The sequence below is a fragment of the Schistocerca serialis genome, chromosome 3, assembly GCF_023864345.2.
Source record: "Schistocerca serialis cubense isolate TAMUIC-IGC-003099 chromosome 3, iqSchSeri2.2, whole genome shotgun sequence".
In the NCBI taxonomy this organism is placed as follows: Eukaryota; Metazoa; Arthropoda; class Insecta; order Orthoptera; family Acrididae; genus Schistocerca; species Schistocerca serialis.
In genome coordinates this window covers 164,054,896-164,078,930 of record NC_064640.1, presented here as the reverse complement: position 1 = coordinate 164,078,930, position 24,035 = coordinate 164,054,896, and the positions used below count along the sequence as shown (strand labels likewise).

At 38.4% G+C, this 24,035-nt stretch overlaps 1 protein-coding gene across 1 annotated transcript in view; it reads right to left on the bottom strand.

Moving 5' to 3' along the window:
- The window catches only part of LOC126469876 (phosphotriesterase-related protein), a 235,395-nt gene that overhangs the window by 7,737 nt on the left and 203,623 nt on the right, over positions 1 to 24,035 (bottom strand). The window contains exon 6 of the mRNA XM_050097201.1: positions 12,811 to 13,028. Within this exon, the coding sequence (XP_049953158.1) occupies positions 12,811 to 13,028 (218 nt within the window). The remainder of the gene's footprint in view (positions 1 to 12,810; positions 13,029 to 24,035) is intronic.

Genomic DNA, 24,035 nt, shown 5'->3' with positions numbered 1-24,035 from the left:
GGTGTTCTATCTGACACAGAGAATTGCAACACTAATCTCATATATACCCACCAATGCTGTGTATGTGTATGAAGTAACATCGACAGTGGCCATGTCTTCTGGATGCTTTTTTTTTTTTTTTTTTTTAGCCAGTGTATTTCAAAAAATGGGATATTAGTGCCAGTGGAGTTGAGAAACAGCTGAAACCACTATAACTGAACAGAGCTGTTGGAATCCCTTCTTATTCTATAGTGCATATCTGGCTGGTCCCGTAATCTACCATAGATCCCTTGAACAAAAAACTGTGCCCAATATTTGGAAGAAAGCACAGGTCACAGCTGTCTACTAGAAGGGCAGCAGAAGTGATTCATAAAACCACCATCCAGTATCCTTGACATACATTTGTTGTAGAATGTTAGATCATATTCTGAGCTAAAACATAAATAGAAATCTTGGACAGAATGACCTCCTCCATGCCAATCAGCATATATTCTGAAAATATTGATCATGTGGAACATAACTCTCACTTTCCTCAAATGATATTCTGAAGGAGTTGGATCAAGGCAGACAGGTAGATGCAATATTTCTCAATTTCCAAAAAGGATTTGAGTCTGTACCACAACTACACTTATTACTGAAACTATTATCATATGGGGTACCAAGCCAAATTTGTGACTGCATTGAGGATTGCTTGGTAGGGAGAACACAGTGTGTTATCTCGGACAGATTGTAATTGGCAGATGTAGCAGTAGCTTCACGTGTGGCCCCAGGGAAGTCTGCTGGTTCCTTTGCTGTTCATGTTTTATATTAATAACTTTTCAGATGATATTAACAGCAAATTCACACTCTTTGCAGTTGATACAGTCATGTATCATGAAGTACTGTATGAAAAAAAGCTGCACGAATATTCATTTGGATCTTGAAAATATTTCAAAATGATCCAAAGGCTAGCAACTAGATTTAAATAACCAGAAATGTACCATTGTGCACTTTAAAAAGAATAACATAGTTTACTAGGATTACAGAATCAGCGAGTCACAATTGGGATCAGTAGACACATACAAATACCTGGGTGTAACATATCTACATGTACATCCACATCTACATACGTACTCCACAAGCCACTGTACAGTGCTTCGCAGAGGGTGCCCTACATCACTACTAGCATTCCCTTTCCTCTTCCTCTTGCAAATAGAGTGAAGGAAAAAATGGCTGCCTATATGCTTCCATCTGTGTTCTAATTGTCTCATATTTATCTTTTTGGTGCTTGGGCAAAATGTACGTTGTGGCAGTGGAATTGTTCTGTAGTCAGCTTAAAATGCCAGTTCTCTAAATTTTCTCAATATATGTTCTCAAAAAAATGCCACCTTCCCTACGGGGATTCCTATTTGAGTTCCTGAAGCATCTCCATAATATTTGTGTGTTGTTCAAACCTACAAGTAACAAATCTAGGAGCCCCTCTCTGAATTGCTTCAGCATCTTTCTTTAATGTGACCTGATTTGGCCCCCAAACACTCAAACAGTACTCAGGAACACTTTGTGCTAACATCCTATATGTGGTCTACAGATAAAACACGCTTTCCCATATTTCTCCCAATAAATCAGAGTCAACTATTTGCCTTCCCTACCATAATCTTCACATCCTCGTTCTGTTTCATATTGCTTTGCAATGTTACAACTAGATATTTAAACAAAATGACTGTGTCAAGCAGCACACTACTAATGCTGTATTAGAACATTATGGGTTTGTTTTTCCTACTCATCCACATTAACTTACACTTTTCTACATTTAGGGCTAGCTGCCATTAATCACACCAAGTAGAAATTTTGTCTAAGTCATCTTGTATCCTCCTACAGTCACTCAACTTTGACCCCTTTCTGCATGCCACAGAATCATCAACAAACAACTGCAGATTGCTGCCCATCCTTTCCACAACATTATTTATGTATACAGAAAATCACAGTGGTCCTGTCACACTTTCCTGGGGCACTCCTGATGATACCCTTGTCTCTGATGAACGCTCTCTGTCGGGGACAACATATTGAGTTCTGTTACTTAAGCAGTCTTCAAGCCATCACATATCTGCAGACCTATTCCTAATGCTCATATCTTCATTAACAGTCTGCAGTGGGGTACTGTGTCAAATGCTTTTGGGAAATCTAGAAATATGGAATCTGCCTGTTGCCTCTCGTCCATAGTTTGCAGTATATCATGTGAGAAAATGGCAAGCTGATTTTTGCATGAGTGATGCTTTCTAGAACAGTGCCGATTCATGAACATAAGCTTTTTGATCTCAAGGAAATTTATTATACTTGAATTCAGAATATGTTCAAGAATTCTGCAGCAAACCAATGTTAACTATCTTGGTCTGTTACTGGTCTGTAATTTTGTGTGTCTGTTTAATTACCCTTCTTATATACAGCAGTCACCTGCTCTTTCACCCAGTCACTTGGTACTTTGCATTGGATGAGAGATTCATGCTAAATGCAAGCTAAGAAAGGGATGAATGATGTAGAGTAGTACTTGTAAAACAGAATTGGAATTTCATCTGGACCTGCCAACTTATTTGTTTATAACTCTTTCTGTTGTTTCTGAATGCCAGGGATGCTTATTACTGTCATTCATATGAGACACTGTACAATGGTTAAATGATGGTATGTTTTCATGATTCTCTGACATGAACAATTTCTTAAATGCAAAATTTAAAACTTCAGTTTTTGCTTTGATATCTTTGACTGCCACACCAGATTGGTCAACGAGTGTCTGGACGGACACCTTAGACTCACTTGGTGGTTTTACGGTCCAGAATTTTCTCAAGTTCTCAGCCAGATCATTTGCTAAACTATGATGTTGGTATTTGTTGTATGCTTCCGGCATAGATCTTTTCATGGATGCACGAATCTCTACTAACCTTTGCCTGACTTTAGAGAGAGACAGAGAGAGAGAGAGAGAGAGAGAGAGAGAGAGAGGGAGGGAGGGAGAGAGAGGGGGTGGGGGAGGGTGAGGGGTGGGGGGGGGGGGGAGAGAGAGAGAGCGAGAGAGAGAGAGAGACGGAGTGAGAGCGGGGGGTAAGATTACAAGTGGTTGCATCAGCCACGATTTGTTGACTGATAATGATGTTTTGTCTGTGTCAATTATTGCTATAAAATTCCAATCACCTTAAGAAAGAAGACCAGAGAACTGCCAAAAAAAATTGTATCAACAGTGACAAGAATTTCATATTGTATCAACAATGATGGACCTGATGAATTGAAAGAGGACCTGACAACTACAACGAAGAACATCAGAAAAGATAAGAACAAACCATTTGCAAAATTAATTTTTCTTGGTGGACTCATATGATTGCTAGCAAAATGAATAGAGACAAGGGTAGTGTTGTAGATGTGAAAGCTGTCGGACCCAGCCAAGACGTGTTTGAACCAAGTGAAAGTGTAGAAAGCAAAGAAACAGTGAAAACTGATATTTTGCAGTTGAATTTATTAAAATTAGGGGAAATGAAGATGGACAACAATAGCAAATTTAGTGCAGTTAATGATCAGCTAACAGAAATAAAAACAGATAACAATAGCAAGTTTAGTGCAGTTAATGATCAGTTAGCAAAAAAATTTACGTCACTAAAAGGACAATTAAATGAACTGAAAACTGAAAACAATGACAAAATGGATAGGGTACAGTATCTAATAGACCAACTTAGCAATCAGGTTTCGGAGCTGAAAAATGGGTTGTCAGATGGATTAAAAAGTGTGAATGAAAAAGTCAATGTATTAGAAAATAAGTGTATTGTTTTGGAAAATGAATTAGTTGCACAATCTTTGCAATAGGAGAAGAATGTTAATGACATCAGAGTTCAACACAAGGTAGTAGAGGAAAAAAGGGAACAGAACATCAGTAGATTAGATTAAAAAAAATTTAAATGTTGAAAACAGTATGCTAGATAATGTAAATGCTTTAGATCAAAAAATTTCAGTAGTTAAGGAAAATTGTATTCACAAAAATCTCCATTCAAACAATGGTATTGCGTGGTCCAACATCCCAATCAAAAGTTTTCCATCAGACAATTTACATCCACTGGATTTTCTACGCCACTGTAGAGATAGTTTTGTGTTGGGCATGAGTGATGACCAAAAATTTAAATTTGTTGAAAGGTGTCTTGAAAGCGAAGCTCTGTCATGGGCAAATCTAAATTTAAGTCATTGGGAGACATATCAGAGTTTTGAAAAAAGTTTTTTAAATAAATTTTGGTCAGAAGCTGAACAAGGGAGAATTAAAAGTGAATTTCATGGTCTGGGATGGGTGATGGTAACTTGAAGAATGCAAGTACAAATCAGACAATGAGTGTACTTAAAACCCTTGTGCACAGGGCATATACAGTGTCAGATGCAGAGAATTTGCCTATGGAACTTGCACATTTGAGGAAGGTGTTCAGAGACAATGGATACTCGACGCGGCAAATTAACAGGGCCTTCTCAACTAGAGCCAGGAACCAGGAAGTGGATAAAGAGGAGAACACGCACGCCAAGTCCCTAGCTTTTATTCTCTTCTTTGGAAATATCTCCTTCAAGATAGTGACGATTCTTAATAATTTTCATGTGAAAGTGGTTTTTAGTATGCCTTCTAAGATTTTGGATTTGCTGGGATTTGTGAAGGATGATTTGTTACTGTGGAAGGTGGGAAGTTACAAAATACCATGTCAATGTGGTTTGGCCTATATAGGACAGACAACACATACAGTCGAAGAGTGTTGTATAGAACATCAACGTTGCACTCGTCTACTGCAACCCAGTAAGTCTGCATTTGCAGAACATTGTATTTCCAATGGACATTCAATGGAGTACGACAACACTTTGATTTTGGCCACAGCAACAACTTTTTGGGACTCCATTCTGAAAGAATCCATTGAAATATACATTACGGGAAATCTAATGAACTGTGACAGTGGTTACCAATTGAATAACACATGGAATTCCGTCATCTCTGAAATTTGCTCGAGACGAAGACACCAGAAGACTTCGATAGCTGTGGTCAGCAACAATACCAATGGCAGCTGAGTATTGCAGTTCCACCAGTGAGGGCACTGTCACTGGGTGGTGTGGCCCTTCTGTCTCCGCGACTGCAACGCATGCACGGCAGTACTATCAGTGCATTATATAAGACGGAGTGGGGAAAGTCTTTGTCAGTCTTCATCAGTCCTCGTTCGGCTCACCTGAAGATGGCTGGCAGTTTTCCAGCCAAAATATCATGCAATGAAGTTTACAACAACCGGCTGCAAGCCCAAAATCTTTTTGAACAGTTGATTCGCTGGGAAAATTTCAAATTTTACATTTTATGTTGTATGGAAAGCTACATGAGCAAACTATTTTCTTTATTATTATAGGTATCATTATATACTTTTCAAGTTGTATAAACTATTTCCATCAACAGTATGCAAAATGCTCAAAGATGAAAAAAATAAACAAACAAATAAAAACTGTCACAGCAGAATTAGGTGGCTGGTAAAAACAACCAAAAATTAACTTTATTTCACCTAGGCCTGTTATACTCAACTAGATAACTCTACTGACACACTCAATTTCTGTATCAATAGAGACAATATTTCTCTCTCTCTCTCTCTCCTATGGCATCTAATCCATCTTTCCAATATATGTTCCATGACTAGCTGTGTATCTTAGAGCTTTCTCCTTTGGGTTTCAGCCAGCTCTCAGCCCCAAGAATAATTTGAGCATGAGAACTTCCCTGGAAGGCAGTAAATTTGGGAACTTGGTTACGAATACTTTGACAATATACTGCTAAGATTTCGAGAGCTGAAGTGTCCTTACTCTGAACATGGTCTGATTTCACTATCTGTGTATCAACTGGTTAGCGTTTGTCACAGTACCTCAAACCACAGCCTAGCTTTAAAAAAATCCCCACGTGCACTCCACAAGTACTCTACTAGCCAAGTAGCTGCTACCTTCATAGAGTGCACTGCTGACGCATTGAGGGGAGTCCATCAATTCCCCGCCCAATTACACAGGTACAGAAATCAGCAACTGAGATCATCACATAGTTGACAAAGCCTTTGGTTGAGACCTCCACTTGGCCCTAAACCAAAGGACACTGATTAACTCTGGGAATAATGCAGACAACTGCATCCTGCATGCGTGATAGCTGTAGGCAAGGCTGCCTCCACATCTCGGATGAGGCCTCTGGTAGACATACTGAGTGTAAATCAGCTTTCTTTCCAGCCCTGAACCATATCTTACTATGGGACTCCATAATGTGCCTGAAGGCGGAGCTCCTGACAACTAGCAAACCCCGGCCCACATGTGCCTGCTCTGACTCTGCTGAAGGAATGGCCAGATATTCGCTCACAGGGTAAATAGGCAAGGCCAAATGGCCAGCCTCCACCTCGAGGGATGCAAATGCACTATCACCTACCACTCACCCTGCCGTGAGGGCAGATCCATCATATTGTGTACACTAGGGGATGTCTTGGCAGCAGAGCTTGTGGACCAAACAACTGACACCTGAGGAGTTCCATATGATGTGCCAGATTATCTGCCACTGCTGCACCCCAAGGCAGCAGTCTGCAGGCAGCTGAGCATAGCCAAAAGCACATTCAGCTGAAGGTGAATTGCAGCCAGTTCCTCCTGCATCCACACAAATTGTAAGGATATAAAATGGGACATTCAGATACAATCCGTCACAGGTAAAGCATGTCGCAAACCTCAGTTCACTGGCAGAAAAATTCAGTCAGTCTACAAAGGAGATTGCATACAAATGGCTGGTTTGACTCATCCAAGAATATTTCTCAATTATGTGGAATCTGTGGTGTCACCGCCAGACACCACACTTGCTAGGTGGTAGCCTTTAAATCGGCCGTGGTTCGTTAGTATACGTCGGGCCCGCGTGTCGCCACCACACGACAGGTCTAGAGAGACTTCCTAGCACTCGCCCCAGTTGTACAGCCTACTTTGCTAGTGATGGTTCACTGACAAATTACGCTCTCATTTGCCGAGACGATAGTTAGCATAGCCTTCAGCTACGTCATTTGCTACGACCTAGCAAGGCACCATGTTCAGTTGCTATTGATATTGTAAATAATGTACAGACAAGAGCTACATTCAACATTAATGGATTAAAGTTAAGTATTCTACCAGTTACCTCCTTTTTTCTAAGTTCTAGTTACCTTGTCCTGTTCCAGACCTCACGCCAGCCTGCATGAGCTAAAACGCGTGCCTTTCGGCTTCCTCTCATAGTGGGTTGGCTCTCTTGCCAATCCACAACAGAATCCATATGGAGATAGGACTAATGGTGGCTAGTGAATGCATATAGAGAAGAGGGGCATGAATGGTCACAGGGTTGTTTGACTCATGGGAGAGTGCAGCAGAGATGCTGAGGAAAATGAACTGATAGACATTTTCAGAAAGATGCAAGGTATTGTGAGAAATCCTGCTTACAAAGTTTCAAGAACCAGCTTTAAATGATGATGAATGTAGGAATAAACAACAACTTCTTAGATATCATGAGAACAAGATTAAATTAATTACAGTGCACACACAGGAATTTAAACAATCACTTTTCCGCACACTTCCTATGCAAATGGAGTGGGTAGAATGCCTGATAACTGGTATGATGGGAAGTACCTACTGCCATGCACTTCACAGTGGTTTGCAGGGTATGAATGTAGGTGCACCTGTAGATGCCCTACGACAGTGGTGCAAATGTAACTGTCTTCCTATGTACTAGTATGGCACGCATGTCAGTACCGCTCACTACCATGTTTATAACAGTGCAGTCTACTGACATATACAATACAGTATGTTGTTGTTGTTAAAGCTGGTTGAAATTTCTTTGTGTTAGCTGTTGTTCTTTTATCTGTTGTGCTTCTGTTACCATGCCAGTCTGTTTGAATACATAACATATTCTTTTCCACAACAAATTCAAAGTGACAGAGCAAATAATTCTCCTGGGTGCAGCAGTGTCAGTTGATGGCTTATGTCAGTAAACCATCAATTCATCACTTTATTGTGGTAGTATAACAGAAAGGACAGAGAACTTCACAAGTTAGCCTTCTTAACACAGTTCCACCACTATAATTTAATCTTGCATCAGTTTCATCCTTGTGGAGGTATTTTTTGTACAAAGAGTTCATTAATTTATATCACCACAAACTAAGTAATCATCTGTATTACTATTGATAATGATGGAGAAAATGTTTACAATTAGCTTCTGTTTGTTTATTTAAGATTTAAAATAAACTTGATCTAAATTAATTATCAATGTGTCACTGTAACAAGTTATGACACACAGACCTGATCAAAAGTATCTGGACACACCCATGCAATGCAGAATTGAGAACTAGATGCCATGGGGGACAAACATGCCAGTATAAAAGGAGGAGGGAGTATTGTTTTCTCAGTAGAGAAGCAGTAACTGCAGAATATGTTGGTCAGGAGAGCTAAGTGCATTTGAATGAGGGCTAGTCATTGGATGTCTCCTGAGTAATAAATCCTTCAGGGCAATTCAACACTTCTAAAGCTGTTAAAGTCAACAGTTGATGATGTGATTGCAAAATGGAAATGCAAAGGGATAACCATAATTAAATCATGATGGGGCATACTTTGTGCACTGAAGGACAGGAACTGTCAAGCATTGTGCAGAATGGTTGGTGTTGTTGTTGTCTTCAGTCCTGAGACTGGTTTGATGCAGCTCTCCATGCTACTCTATCCTGTGCAAGCTTCTTCATCTCCCAGTACTTACTGCAACCTACATCCTCCGGAATATGCTTAGTGTATTCATCTCTTGGTCTCCCTCTATGATTTTTACCCTCCACGCTGCCCTCCAATGCTAAATTTGTGATCCCTTGATGCCTCAGAACACGTCCTATCAACCGGGCCCTTCTTCTTGTCAAGTTGTGCCATAAACTCCTCTTCTCCCCTATTCTATTCAATACCTCCTCATTAGTTATGTGATGTACCCATCTAATCTTCAGCATTCTTCTGTAACACCACATTTCAAAAGCTTCTATTCTCTTCTTGTCCAAACTATTTATCGTCCATGTTTCACTTCCATACATGGCTACACTCCATACAAATACTTTCAGAAATGACTTCCTGACACTTAAATATATACTCGATGTTAACAAATTTCTCTTCCTCAGAAACGCTTTCCTTGCCATTGCCAGTCTACATTTTATATCCTCTCTACTTTGACCATCATCAGTTATTTTACTTCCCAAATAACAAAACTCCTTTACTACTTTAAGTGTCTCATTTCCTAATCTAATTCCCTCAGCATCACCCGACTTAATTCGACTACATTCCATTATCCTCATTTTGCTTTTGTTGATGTTCATCTTATATCCTCCTTTCAAGACACTGTCCATTCTGTTCAACTGCTCTTCCAAGTCCTTTGCTGTCTCTGACAGAATTACAATGTCATCGGCGAACCTCAACGTTTTTATTTCTTTTCCATGGACTTTAATACCTACTCCAAATTTTTCTTTTGTTTCCTTTACTGCTTGCTCAATATACAGATTAAATAACATCGGGGACAGGCTACAACCCTGTCTCACTCCCTTCCCAACTGCTGCTTCCCTTTCATTCCCCTCGACTCTTATAACTGCCATCTGGTTTCTGTACAAAATTGTAAATAGCCTTTCGCTCCCGGTATTTTACCCCTGCCACCTTTAGAATTTGAAAGAGAGTATTCCAGTCAACATTGTCAAAAGCTTTCTCTAAGTCAACAAATGCTAGAAATGTAGGTTTGCCTTTCCTTAATCCATTTTCTAAGATAAGTCATAGGGTCAGTATCGCCTCACGTGTTCCAACATTTCTGCGGAATCCAAACTGATCTTCGCCGAGGTTGGCTTCTACCAGTTTTTCCATTCATCTGTAAAGAATTCGCGTTAGTATTTTGCAGCCGTGACTTATTAAACTGATAGTTCGGTAATTTTCACATCTGTCAACACCTGCTTTCTTTGGGATTGGAATTATTATATTCTTCTTGAAGTCTGAGGGTATTTCACCTGTCTCATACATCCTGCTCACCAGATGGTAGAGTTTTGTCAGCACTGGCTCTCCCAAGGCCGTCAGTAGTTCCAATGGAATGTTGTCTACTCCCGTGGCCTCCTTGTTTTGACTCAGGACTTTCAGTGCTCTGTCAAACTCTTCATGCAGTATCGTATCTCCCAGTTCATCTTCATCTACATCCTCTTCCATTTCCATAATATTGTCCTCAAGTACATCGCCCTTGTATAGACCCTCTATATACTCCTTCCACCTTTCTGCTTTCCCTTCTTTGCTTAGAACTGGGTTTCCATCTGAGCACTTGATATTTATACAAGTGGCTCTCTTTTCTCCGAAGGTCTCTTTAATTTTCTTGTAGGCAGTATCTATCTTACCCCTAGTGAGATAAGCCTCTACATCCATTACATTTGTCCTCTAGCCATCCCTGCTTAGCCATTTTGCACTTCCTGTCGATCTCATTTTTGAGACGTTTGTATTCCTTTTTGCCTGCTTCATTTACTGCGTTTTTATATTTTCTCCTTTCATCAATTAAATTCAATATTTCTTCTGTTACTCAAGGATTTCTACTAGCCCTCGTCTTTTTACCTACTTGATCCTCTGCTGCCTTCACTACTTCATCCCTCAGAGCTACCCATTCTTCTTCTACTGTATTTCTGTCCCCCATTCCTGTCAATTGTTTCCTTATGCTCTCCCTGAAAGTCTGTACAACCTCTGGTTTAGTCAGTTTATCCAGGTCCCATCTCCTTAAATTCCCACCTTTTTGCAGTTTCTTCAGTTTTAATCTACAGTTCATAACCAATGGATTGTGGTCAGAGTCCACATCTGCCCCTGGAAATGTCTTACAATTTAAAACCTGGTTCCTAAATCTCTGTCTTACCATTATATAATCTATCTGATACCTTCTAGTATCTCCAGGATTCTTCCATGTATACAACCTTCTTTTACGATTCTTGAACCAAGTGATAGCTATGATTAAGTTATGCTCTGTGCAAAATTCTACCAGACGGCTTCCTCTTTCATTTCTCTCCCCCAATCCATATTCACCCACTATGTTTCCTTCTCTCCCTTTTCCTACTCTTGAATTCCAGTCACCCATGACTATTAAATTTTCATCTCCCTTCACTACCTGGATAATTTCTTTTATCTCATCATACATTTCATCAATTTCTTCATCATCCGCAGAGCTAGTTGGCATATAATCTTGTACTATTGTAGTAGGCATGGGCTTCATGTCTATCTTGGCCACTATAATGTGTTCACTATGCTGTTGGTAGTAGCTTACCCGCACTCCTATTTTTTTATTCATTATTAAACTTACTCCTGCATTCCCCCTATTTGATTTTGTATTTATAACCCTGTATTCACCTGACCAAAAGTCTTGTTCCTCCTGCCACCAAACTTCACTAATTCCCACTATATCTAACTTCAACCTATCCATTTCCCTTTTTAAATTTTCTAACCTACCTGCCCGATTAAGGGATCTGACATTCCACGCTCCGATCTGTAGAACGCCAGTTTTCTTTCTCCTGATAACGACATCCTCCTGAGTAGTCCCCGCCTGGAGATCCAAATGGGGGACTATTTTACCTCTGGAATATTTTACCCAAGAGGACGCCATCATCATTTAACCATACAGTAAAGCTGCATGCCCTCGGGAAAAATTACGGCTGTAGTTTCCCCTTTCTTTCAGCCGTTCGCAGTACCAGCAAAGCAAGGCCGTTTTGGTTAGTGTTGCAAGGCCAGATCAGTCAATCATCCAGACTGTTGCCCCTGCAACTACTGAAAAGGCTGCTGCCCCTCTTCAGGAACCACACATTTGTCTGGCCTCTCAACAGATACCCCTCCGTTGTGGTTGCACCTACAGTACGGCCATCTGTATCACTGAGGCCCGCAAGCCTCCCCACCAGCGGCAAGGTCCATGGTTCATGGGAGGAGGAGCAGAATGGTAGTAAAAACTGATATCAGTAGAAGGAATAACTCATGACCTTCAAAATGCTACCAGCAATCCAGCTATCATAATGACGGTGTTAAAAAGAATGGGGTGCAATTGTCTAGCAGCTCCCTGTGAGCCACGCATTTCTGTATTCAGTATTAAGTGGTGCTTGAAGTGGTGTAAAGAGTGATGCCACTGGACAATGGATTATTGGAAATGAGTGATTTTTAATGATGAATCATGCTATAACACGTGGCAACCCAATGGAAGGATGAAGGTTTGGTGAATGCCTGGAGAATATCACCTACCACCATGCGTAGTGCCAACAGTGAAGTGCAGAGGAGGCAGACCTATGGTATGGTGGCATTATTCATGGTTAGTATGTGATCTCCTTGTTGTACTTAAGAAAATGCAGCATGATGTATACCTATCTTACAGAAGTGTGTACAAGACAATGGTTAATTGTTTCAGCATGACAGTGCACCTGTTATAAAGGAGTATCTCTGAAGCAATGGTCTGTGGACAATAAAATTCCTTAAATGCACTGGCCTGCCTAGAGTCCCAAGCGGAATTCAATGGAACACCTTCGATATGGGTTAGAACATCAACTTTGCTTCAGATCTCAGCATTTAACATCTCTGCCTTCGCTGTTTTCAGCTTTTGAGGAAGGATGGGCTGTCATTCTTCCACAGACATTTGGATACCGCACAAGTGTCCCCAGCAGAGTACAAGCCATCATAAAGGTGAAGGGTGGACATGCCCTATATTAATATCCCAGATACATTTGATCAGATAGTGTAACATAAATTAATATTTATAAATTCTGAATCAGTTTGCAGGCACATACTAGTCTATATATGTGCTAACATGTATAACATAATACTTACCAGTCGGTGTTTTGTGTGAATATCATGTGCCATAAGTATGCGATCTGTTAACCCATTTGAAATAAGTTCAACAATCCTTTGTATTCTTTGAGCATCAGACAACATATCAGTGTTTGGTTCAAGCTGATACCAAGAGCATTCAGTCCCAAAAAGATCTTGTTGTAGATATGATCCAAGTGAAGCATATTCCAGCAAAGTTTCTGTTTCTAGAATTGTCCCTGTTTGTAGTGGAAGAAATAAAATGTTACACATGTAGTTCTTGCAGTTATAAGTTCTAGAAATAAGTGTTTTTAATGTTTCCTTACTATTGTGTTTTATTGTTACATGTTTGCTTTCATACTTTCTATTATTACCTTGTGGAAACTATTGTGACATTGACAGCATGCACAATGATCAAAGATGGATAAATAAATTGAAATTTAAATTAAATTAAGGATCAAGATGAGAGAAACATATCTCCAGCAATTAATGTAATTCCATCACGGAAATATTTTTAATATCTTTCAATCAGGCTTGTAATTTGTTTGCTTACTTCAGGATTAATAAAGAAATAAGAGGTATTTTTTAACAAGTGCACAACAGAAACAATAACAACCATTACCAAAAAGACATATTCACAATAAAGATTGCAACATGTTTGAGGCAATGTGTCCAACAATTTTTCCAGTTGGTGTTTGCAACGTATTGCAAACATGTTTCAAACATGAAAAAACCTGTCCCTGTGTAACAGAGCAGGGTGTGACCATTCCACTTATTGTTATACCACTCCTGACATTAATATAACATTTTCTTTATTTGATTTTGGTTTTGTTAATAGCACATTATTCAGTACTTACACAAGTAATTAATTTCTTATTCATCCTTCATTTCATTGACTGTTATTATTCACTGGATAGTTTTCAGACTACTAATGATAACGGTACATTTGGTTCTTCTAGAAATATATTTTTTAAAGTAATATCCATAATTTGTGATTTATATAAATCATGTGGAGATGAAATTTTCAGTGAGCAAATACGCGTTTGTTTCTGGATCAGGCTAGTTCATTTGAAAGCTCTCTTCTCCTCCTCACTACAAAAATTTTACTTTTTCTGAAAACTTCCTATTTAAAAAGTTATTCATATTAAAAATTTTTGTGTTCCAGAAGGCTTAAATCTTAAACAGTGATTATTTCCAAAACCCAGTACCATTTATTTGTATATGGAATTTTTTGATTGCAAAAATGCCTGCTTTCACTAGAATAGCTTGTTAGTTCATTTATTATTCAATTTAGAAAATTTCACCTTCTAGAAACTTTTATGTATGAAATTGCCTTCTTTCTGGCTATACAGCTAACAGTGAAATAGAGTTGCTCTTTTGCCTGTTGTTATTGTGTGTCTTTTAATTTTTCTATCTTCTATGTTATTTTTTGAAATGCAACTTCAAATTTTGATTTTTAATCTTATGCATATCTATAAGTAGGTGTATTGTACAATGACACAATCAGTCAGCAGTTATCAATCATTTTGCTGACTTCTCCATATTGCTATCTATCTGTGGTTAGCAACCAAATGTATAAACTTCATGTTACAAGTCAGTCGAAAGCTGTCATTCATTTTGCAAACACCACCTCGTGAATCAGCAAATTGTACAGTTACTTGACTGGTTTCCACAAGAAACAGAAATTTTGTGAGGTTGTGTTTATTTTGCCACAAAACAATTAAATGCATAATAGTAAAGTACAAACAATGTAAAGAACACAATGTGTAAACAACTACAACATGCATAACTTTAGATAAAATTTTTCTACATTTTTTCCAACTTAACAGATTTGCACCCACATTCTGATGACTGGTTATTATGCTCAGCATGGGGTGTTACCACATCTGGCTGCAGTACAGGCCTGACAATGATGGGTCATGCTGTGAGTGATGTCATCAGTCTCATGTTGAGGCAATAGATTAGATTAGATTAGATTAGATTTACTTTCATTCCAATTGATCCGTAGTGAGGAGGTCCTCCAGGATGTGGAACATGTCAGAAAAACAACAATACATGACAAATATTTAAACTAAAACAAATAAGCTAATGTACCATTCCACAGGTCCCAAGTGGAATGATCGTCATTTTTTAATGAACACTAAGAGTCATTTTACAAATACTATTGCACTGAATTTAAAATAAAAAAGTTTTATATTTATTTATAAGGTAAGAAACATGTAATACAACTACTGTAATACTTATTTACAATGAACACATTACTGCACTGAAATGGTGCAGAAGTTAGATTATACTTACACACACACACACACACACACACACACACACACACACACACACACACACACACACACACACAAATTTTCAGTGAACACATTACTGCACTGAAATTGTGCAGAAGTTATGTTGTACTTATATACAAATCAGTTGGTTTTCCTCAGAAATTCATCAATGGAGTAGAAGGAGTTGGCCACCAATAAATCCTTTAGGCTTCTCTTAAACTGAATTTCATTGGTTGTTAAGCTTTTTATGGCTGCTGGCAAGTTATTGAAAATGTGTGTTCCTGAATAATGCACACCTTTTTGTACAAGACTAAGTGACTTTAAATCCTTGTGAAGATTATTCTTATTTCTAGTATTGATTCCATGAATTGAGCTGTTGGTTTGAAAAAGTGATATATTTTTAATGACAAATTTCATTAAGGAATAAATATATTGGGAAGCTGTAGTTAGTATCCCTAGTTCCCTAAACAGGCTTCTGCAGGATGTTCTTGAGTTCACACCACATATAATTCTTACTGCACGTTTTTGTGCCCGGAAAACTTTAGCTTGGCTTGATGAATTACCCCAGAAAATAATCCCATATGACATTATGGAATGAAAGTAAGCATAGTATGCCAGCTTTTTCATTTTTATATCCCCTATGTCTGACAAAATTCGCATTGCAAACAGAGATTTGTTAAGACGCTTCAGCAGTTCTGTGGTGTGCTCCTCCCAGTTGAATTTATTATCAAGCTGTAATCCCAAGAATTTAACACTGTCCACTTCTTCTATCTTCTTGTCATCATATGTTAGACATATACTCTTGGGACACCCCTTACAAGTTCTGAACTGCATGTAGTGTGTTTTTTCAAAGTTTAGTGACAAAGAATTGGCTAGGAACCAGTGATTAATGTCTACAAATATTTTATTGGCTGATCTTTCTAAGACTACACTTGATTTGCTATTTATTGCAATGTTTGTATCATCAGCAAACAAAACAAACTTGGCATCTGGTAATGTTACTGATGAAAGGTCATTGATATACACAAGAAAAAGTAAGGGCCCCAAAATGGAACCTTGTGGGACCCCACATGTAATTAGTTCCCAGTTGGATGATGCCTGATAGCTTGATACATGTCTCTTTCCTAATAACACCCTTTGTTTCCTGCCAGAGATATAAGATTTGAACCATTTTGCAGCATTTCCTGTTACACTATAATATTCTAGTTTACTTAAAAGGATATTGTGATTTACACAGTCAAATGCCTTTGACAGATCACAAAATATACCAGTTGCCTGCAATTTTTTGTCTAATGAATTAAGTACATTTTCACTGTAAGTGTAGATAGCCTTCTCAATATCAGAACCTTTTAGAAATCCAAACTGTGACTTTGACAGTATGTTATTTGAGATAAGATGGTTATAAAGACGACTGTACATTACTTTTTCGAAAATTTTTGAGAATGCTGGCAACAGTGAAATTGGACGGAAATTTGATGCTATTTCTTTATCTCCCTTCTTAAACAGTGGCTTAACTTCAGCATATTTCAGCCATTCGGGAAATATTCCACTGATAAACGACTGGTTACACAGATAGCTTAATATGTTACTTAGCTCAGAATCACATTCTTTAATTAACTTTGTTGATATTTCATCATACCCACTAGATGTTTTTGATTTTAAAGATTTTATGATGGACATTATTTCTGTTGGGGTAGTGAGGGTCAAATTCATATTATGGAAGTTACTTGAAATGTCTGGTCTAAGGTAATCCATAGCAGCATCTACCGAACCTGACAACCCCATCTTTTCAGTAACAGTTATAAAATGTTTGTTAAAAAGTTCTGCAACACTATACACATCTGTCACCAATGCATCATTTACTCTTAATGCTATTTGTTCCTCTTCATGTCTGGTTCTACCGGTCTCCTCCTTCACTATATCCCATATTGTCTTTATTTTGTTATCTGATATGACTATCTTTTCCTTGTAATATATTTGCTTTGACATCCGTATTACAGTCTTTAATATTTTGCAGTATTTCTTATAATGTGCTATAGCATCAACATTGGAAATGTTTCGGATTGACAGATACAGTTTTCTTTTTGTTTTACAAGATACCCCTATTCCTCGAGTAATCCATGGCTTCTTTGTAGACTTTGCTCTAACCTTGGTAAGTTTTGGGGGAAAGCAGTGTTCAAATAAGGTAAGCACACTATTAGCAAAAATGTTATATTTTTCATTCATGCCATGAGCACTGTAAACATCAGTCCAGTGAATGTCTCTGAGGAGTGTCCTAAAATAATCAATTTTTGGCTTACTGATTACCCTCTTGAGCTCAGATTTAACAGATTTTATATCCTGTTCAGTATTAACATTTAACAGAAGGAACTGCATGTCATGGTCTGAGAGGCCATTGACTATTGGTTTTGTAATATAATTTTGTTCATTTGACTTTTCTATAAAGATATTATCAATGGCTGTTTGTGAGCAAGTGGTTATCCTAGTGGGGAACTTTACTGTGGGAATTAAGTTGAATGATAGTGTTACTAACTCAAATAGGTTCTTATTGGGAGAGTCTTTAAGGAAATCTACATTGAAATCACCAGCAACCACTATTTCTTTGTTTTTGGTTGTTAAATGGGCCAGTACAGCTTCAAGGTGGTTTACAAACAGATTAAAGTTACCTGCAGGTGCTCGATATACACTTAATATTATGAAAGATTTTTTGTGAAAATCTAATTCTGTTGCACATGCTTCCATATGCTGTTCTAGGCAAAATTTATGAATGTCTATGTTCTTAAATTTATGACAGTTCCTGATGAATGTGGCAACTCCTCCTTTCTCCATTTCTGATCTACAATAGTGAGATGCTAACCTAAACCCTGTAACACTTAAAAGTTCTATACCAGTGGTCACATGATGTTCAGAGAGGCAGATTATGTCAGCTGGGTTTGAAGACTCTAATTCATCTATGCAGATAGTTAATTCATTAATTTTATTTCTCAGTCCTCGAATATTTTGATGCAATAAAGATAGCTGACATTTCACATTGACTGACTTAAAATTGGATGGAGTTAAAATATCTGCTGACAGTTGAAAATTCTTAACCAATGGCTGTTTATGTTGATGTAATAAGCTGGAATTATGTTTTTTGATTTCTTTCTCAAACTGAAGGTTTGTCTCAGTTCTAACCTCTCTTAAAATTTGTTTTCTTTCTGTCCTCCCTACCCTAAAAAAGGGTCTTTTCTGAATCCTATAACCACTGGTATTTTACCACTCATGACAGTGCCTCCCCCCTTTAACTTTCCTGCTATTTCCCCAGCCAATTTACCCTTCCCCTTCCTGTTGAGGTGAAGGCCATGCCTAGTATAATCCCACCTACTGACAGAATCAACATGAACCACACCAATGTGTGACCCCGCACCCGACATGAGCAGCCGTTCCAGCTCCAAATTAACTCTCTTGACAGAAGAGTTCAAATGAGGTCGGTCATGGCGCCCAAGAACAGATACAAACTCAACACTGGTATGCCTCGATGCTGATGCAATCTTCGCCAGGTCACACTCTATGCTGTACCCAGGATCTCTGTCAATACTGTTACCTGCCCCACCCACTATAACCACGGTGTCTTCCTTAGTGAAATCTTTGCAAAGTGATCCTAAATCCTCTGTCACCTGCTCCAGACCAGCACTAGGTTTAAAAAAATTGGTGACCTGGTATTCTGATCCTAGTTCATCCTGCAAGAGTTGGCCAACACCTCTTCCATGGGAACTACCTAACAACAACACTTTCTTTCTCTTTACTGATTTCCCTACATTCTTACTTTTCAATTTGCTGCTGAAAGTTTGTTGTGCCCTGTCTACACCTGTAACTGCTTGAGGCTCACCAGCTTCTAACTGAAGCAACAGGTCAAATCTATTTTCCACATTCACCATAAAGCTGTCAGACAAAGTTCTAGGCCTGTTCCTCCTGTTGCCTGTTGCCACTTCCCACCTCTCTTTACCCTTCTCCCTCCTTAACCTGTCAAGATCTCCCCTGGCCTTGTCTAACTCAGCCTGAAGGGCAGCAATTTTCCCCTCCTGTTCCAGTATCTTCCTATCTCTACTACAAATCCTACAAAACCACTGATGAGTCTCATTTACTTCCCCTATTCCCACGCCACTACAGTCACCCACATGGAAAAAACTACAGCACCCATCACACCAAAGCCCCGACCTAACAATTCTACGGCAAGTCAAGCACTTTTCACTCATGATAAACGTAATAATTTATTAAGAATAAGTCAGTTAAATTACAGATAAACACAAATTTGGCCTATACGCAACTGTGTGTAAACAAAAACAAAAGTGCAAAGTTTCCGAAACAACAAGTTAAACTTTACGCTACTTTCCGGAAATGCTAGTTAAATAATGAAGAGGTACGCTAAGTTAAATTGCTGGAGAGAGCAAGGAACAACTAAACGAAATTCTATAGATTTGCTGCAGCAGAACGTAAACAGAAAATACGACTGTACGGTCTTTTCGCGTTTTCTGCTATATTACGTAATGAGAAATGAAACCTTTAATGGTACACTTAAACGGCACACTAATACACTTATTTACCACGTAATCAGTACTAATCTATGTGTTTTATAATCTAAAATAACTTATCTTTACGAGAACACCAAACCTCGCGCTAGTCGCTTGGCTGCAGGGCTGCTCATTCTTCCTGCAGAGCCAATCCCAAGTCTTGGAGAGTAGTTGTTGGATGCTGATGTGATGCAATGTGTCTTCCTAGTGCATCCCAGACATGCTCTATGGGATTCAAATTGAGAAAGTGAGCAGGCCAAGCCATGTATACAGTATCTTCTGTTTCTAAGAAAACATCAACCACCCGTGCCCTATGAGGTCGAGCATTATTGTCAGTCAATACGAAGTCTGGGCCCACACCACATCACAACAACTGCACATGAGGTCCCAAGATCTCACCATGATACCTGACAGCCATTAAACCTTGCCAATTCACATATACAATTTCATGAAGAGGTATTCTCATGGTCAACATAATCCCTCCCCACACCATTAAGGATCTTCCTTGATATTGGTCTCTTTCCATAATGTTTGGATTCTGAAGTCATGTTTCAATTCCTTCCAGATGTGAATGCATTGAGAATCACTCTCCAGACAAAATAAGGACTCATCTGCGAAAAGAGCATTGGTCCACTGTTCGACGATCCAGGTGGCATTTTGACGACTCTACTCTAGACGTTCCCTTCTGTGAAGACAAGTCAGAGGTACACATACATAAGGTCTCCAGCAATAAAGGCTACTCTACTGAAGCCTTCTGTACACAGTTTGTCTTGATACAACACTCCCAGTGGATGCTGTGAGGTCAGATTCCAGTTGCCGTGCAATGCTAAGGCGGTACTGTGATGCCCTTACGGCCAAATAATCAATCTTTCGTTTTGATATCACATATGGTCGGCCATGCCCTCATCTTCAGGATACTGTTTTGGTCTCTATAAATTGTTGCCACATCCAAGAAACAACAGAATTATTCATATTAAGCCTTTGGGTCACATCAGTTTTTCAACTGTCCTGCTTCCATCCTTCTTAAGGCCCTCCACCACAGAGAGTTTGGTGGAGGGCCATACTGCACCATTTGTGACTGTATACACCATGTCTGTGAATGTGGGACCACCAGCAACCACTACCCCATTTCACAGGTGCCATTGACTGGAATGCCATCTTCCGTGAGGAACGCGATTGTACAGACATCTGTTGACATTTTGTCTGATTATACTGTGAAATGACACAACACAGGGATATAGCAGTTTGATGCTTTAATTTTGGTCACCAGTGTGTATCAGACTACTTTTGTGGAACATTTTGTATTGGGTCATCAGTATGTATATTTCTGGACCAAATAGTGAAAATTATTGTGTTAATCTGCCACCAAATAAATGTATGATATAGTGTTTATAAAAGTAACTGTTCACCTGGTTTATGCACTGAAACTATTGCTTTTGACAAAGCTGATCACCAGATTGTGACATTGACTATAAATAAACATGAAAAAATTGAAAATTAATTATTACAAAGTGGTGTACATTATTTGCAGTGTGTTAGTAAGATGCTTTCAGGACTGGAAGATCACCACCATCAAATGATGGTGAAGTTATTGAGATGAACAAAGATACATGTGGTAGTGTCACTAAAGATCAAAGGACACAAAATTTCTGTCCAGCTATTGCATATAGCCATTGTTGGGTGCTAATGTTTATTTTTGATATTCTGTGGTTCATTTGCATATACACAAATTACTATTATTGAAATGGAGTGGGCAAGCCAATGAGTGTTGGAGTTGACATCATCATAAAGGTGAGAAGAATCCAAATGGAGTATGAGAAGTTCCAATTACAAGAACACAAATATGGAACAGGACTTACTGGAAAAATTGCTACTGCATTTTACATCAACAACAACTCTATATATAAAAATATAAGGTTACTAATTATGCAATACTGACAGTAGAAAAGAAGATTGAGGCAGTAAGAGGTTGTGCAGTGGCCCTGAAGCATTTGTTAAGTTCAGGTTTGAGGTTTTCCATTAAAGTAAAGGAAGCAGAGGAAGTTGAAGACCCTCGTCCATCTGGTATGCTGCCTCCTCCTACTTTTCAACCTCCTTCTCCTCCACCAAAATGGCAGAAGAAAGTGGGCAGAAGGCTAGACAGCTTTTGAGCTGCTTGGGATATATTAATGAAGATACTGAAGAAACAATAAAACAAAGAGGCAGACAAGTGTGGTGTCTATGCCATGCCTGTGGCATGCAAATTGCAGGGACTGGCATCACCCCAGAGGGCAACAACAATGAAAAGAATTAATCAAACAATTATTGAAGTAGAGCTCCAAAAATACAGTGCCTTCAGGTAGTCTGAATGCGACAGACACATCAAAAAGTATCTCCTGTCACAGTCACAGTAACTAACAGTGAAGAAATATATCAAGTTGTGTTTCATGTTGTATATTCTGTAGTTGTCAACATTTATTAAAGTATTTTTTTCAATGATATTTTCTTAATTTCACCTACCACTACTCAATCTAAGGCAAAAAAAAATGATGCACCATTAAAGAATTATCAAAACAGGATGGAAATCAGTAGATGTGATGTACATGTAGAGACAAATAAATGATTACAATTTCATAAAAATTAGATGATTTATTCAAGAGAAAGAGCTTCATAAACAGAGCAAGTCAATAACACTTTGATCCTCTTCTAGCCCTTATACATGCAGTTCTTCTGCTATCATATTCATTCTTATTTTGAAGCACTTGTATCAGTCTTGGTATCAGTCATTTTGGTGGCCAGGGAATCTATAATGACCTAATCTAAAGTTGAATAATGATCCTCTTCAAAATAATTGGACCACTTAATCAATGTTGATGGGAAGTACATCTCCACCATGGGATGCTGCAACATTCTATGAAGTTCTGTAACAGATTTCTGGACCTAAGTGACATTGTTCCACCTTGTGTAAGAAAACAGCAAGCTCTCACCTAGTTATGAACAAGAATACAGAAGAATCAGTCACTTCCCATACATGATATTATACATCAAGGTTCTACATCTAATTGATTATTTTGAATTCAATTAAGTGCCTGGCAGAGAGGTTATAAAACCACTTTCAAGCTATTTCTCTACTGTGCCCCTCTCAAACAGTGTGCAGGAAAAATAAATACTTCAATCATTCCATGTGAGCCCTGATTTCTCTTGTTTTATTATGATGATCACTAGTCCCTATGTAGGTGGGTACTAACAAAATATTTTCATACTCTGAGGAGAAAGTTGGTGACTGAAATTTCATGAGAAGATCCTGTCACAATGAAAAATGCTGTTCTTTTAACGATTGCTACCTCAATTCGTGTATGATATCCACGGCACTCTGGCCCCTATTCCATGACAGTAAAAAATGAGCTGCCCTTATTAAAATTTTTCGATGTCCTCTGTTGATCCTATAAAATTTTTTTAAATTCTATTTTAAATTATTTTTTTCATTTCTTTGTTTGTGATTGTTAATGTTTGGTCATCTAAGAGCATTAATATTAAACTGCAAAATAAATACCAAAATAATGTTGCCAAATTTTACTGTTTATTCATAATTCTTTTTTCTGATACTGTTGTCCTGCACATGTACACACATGTACAGTTTATGTACTGCTAATCCATAATTCACAACCCTCCCATAAAACACTGCTTCATGCACTATACAAGTGGGAAAAATTAATTGAAACAAGTAATTCATATTTGTAAAGTTTTGTCTCTGCTTTTGTGGACTGAGATCATTTCAGTCTGGTGAGTACACTGACTTTTACTGCCAGCTTTCAAAGCCAGCACAAAATACAAATGATTGTATCTGTGCATGATCTACTGCTAACTTAATGCTTAGTCATCTTTAGAAGACTTGGAACTTTTCTTCAGTATTTTATTATTTTTCAAATATTTCAGTTACTATTGACATTCTGACTACTAGACAGCACCATGGCAGAGAATGGAATACATCCAACACATAGTTGAGGCTGTAAGGCACAAGTGCTACTCTGAGATGAAGGGGTAGGTACAGGAATGGAATTTATGGTGGGCAACATCAGACCAGTCAGAAGACTGAAAATTTGTACCCTAGATTATAGAAAAAGCGATTTCACTCTTCAAAAATAAATTTGTCAAAAGGATAGATTGCTACTCACCAAGCAAAGGAGACACTGAGGAACAGGCAGGCATAGCAGTAATTTGAATCATGTACGGAAAAATTCAGTAATGTTCATACAGATATGTGTGTTGTGAAGAGGTCATATATTTAAACAGATGATAACAAACAGCCATCAGGTAATTAGTCATTGCATTTTACATCCATTTTATACATTTCACAAAGAATAGTCCAGGATGGAAGAACAACAATATGGAAAAGGTAGATTGCTACACACCACACAGGGAAGGCATTGAGTCA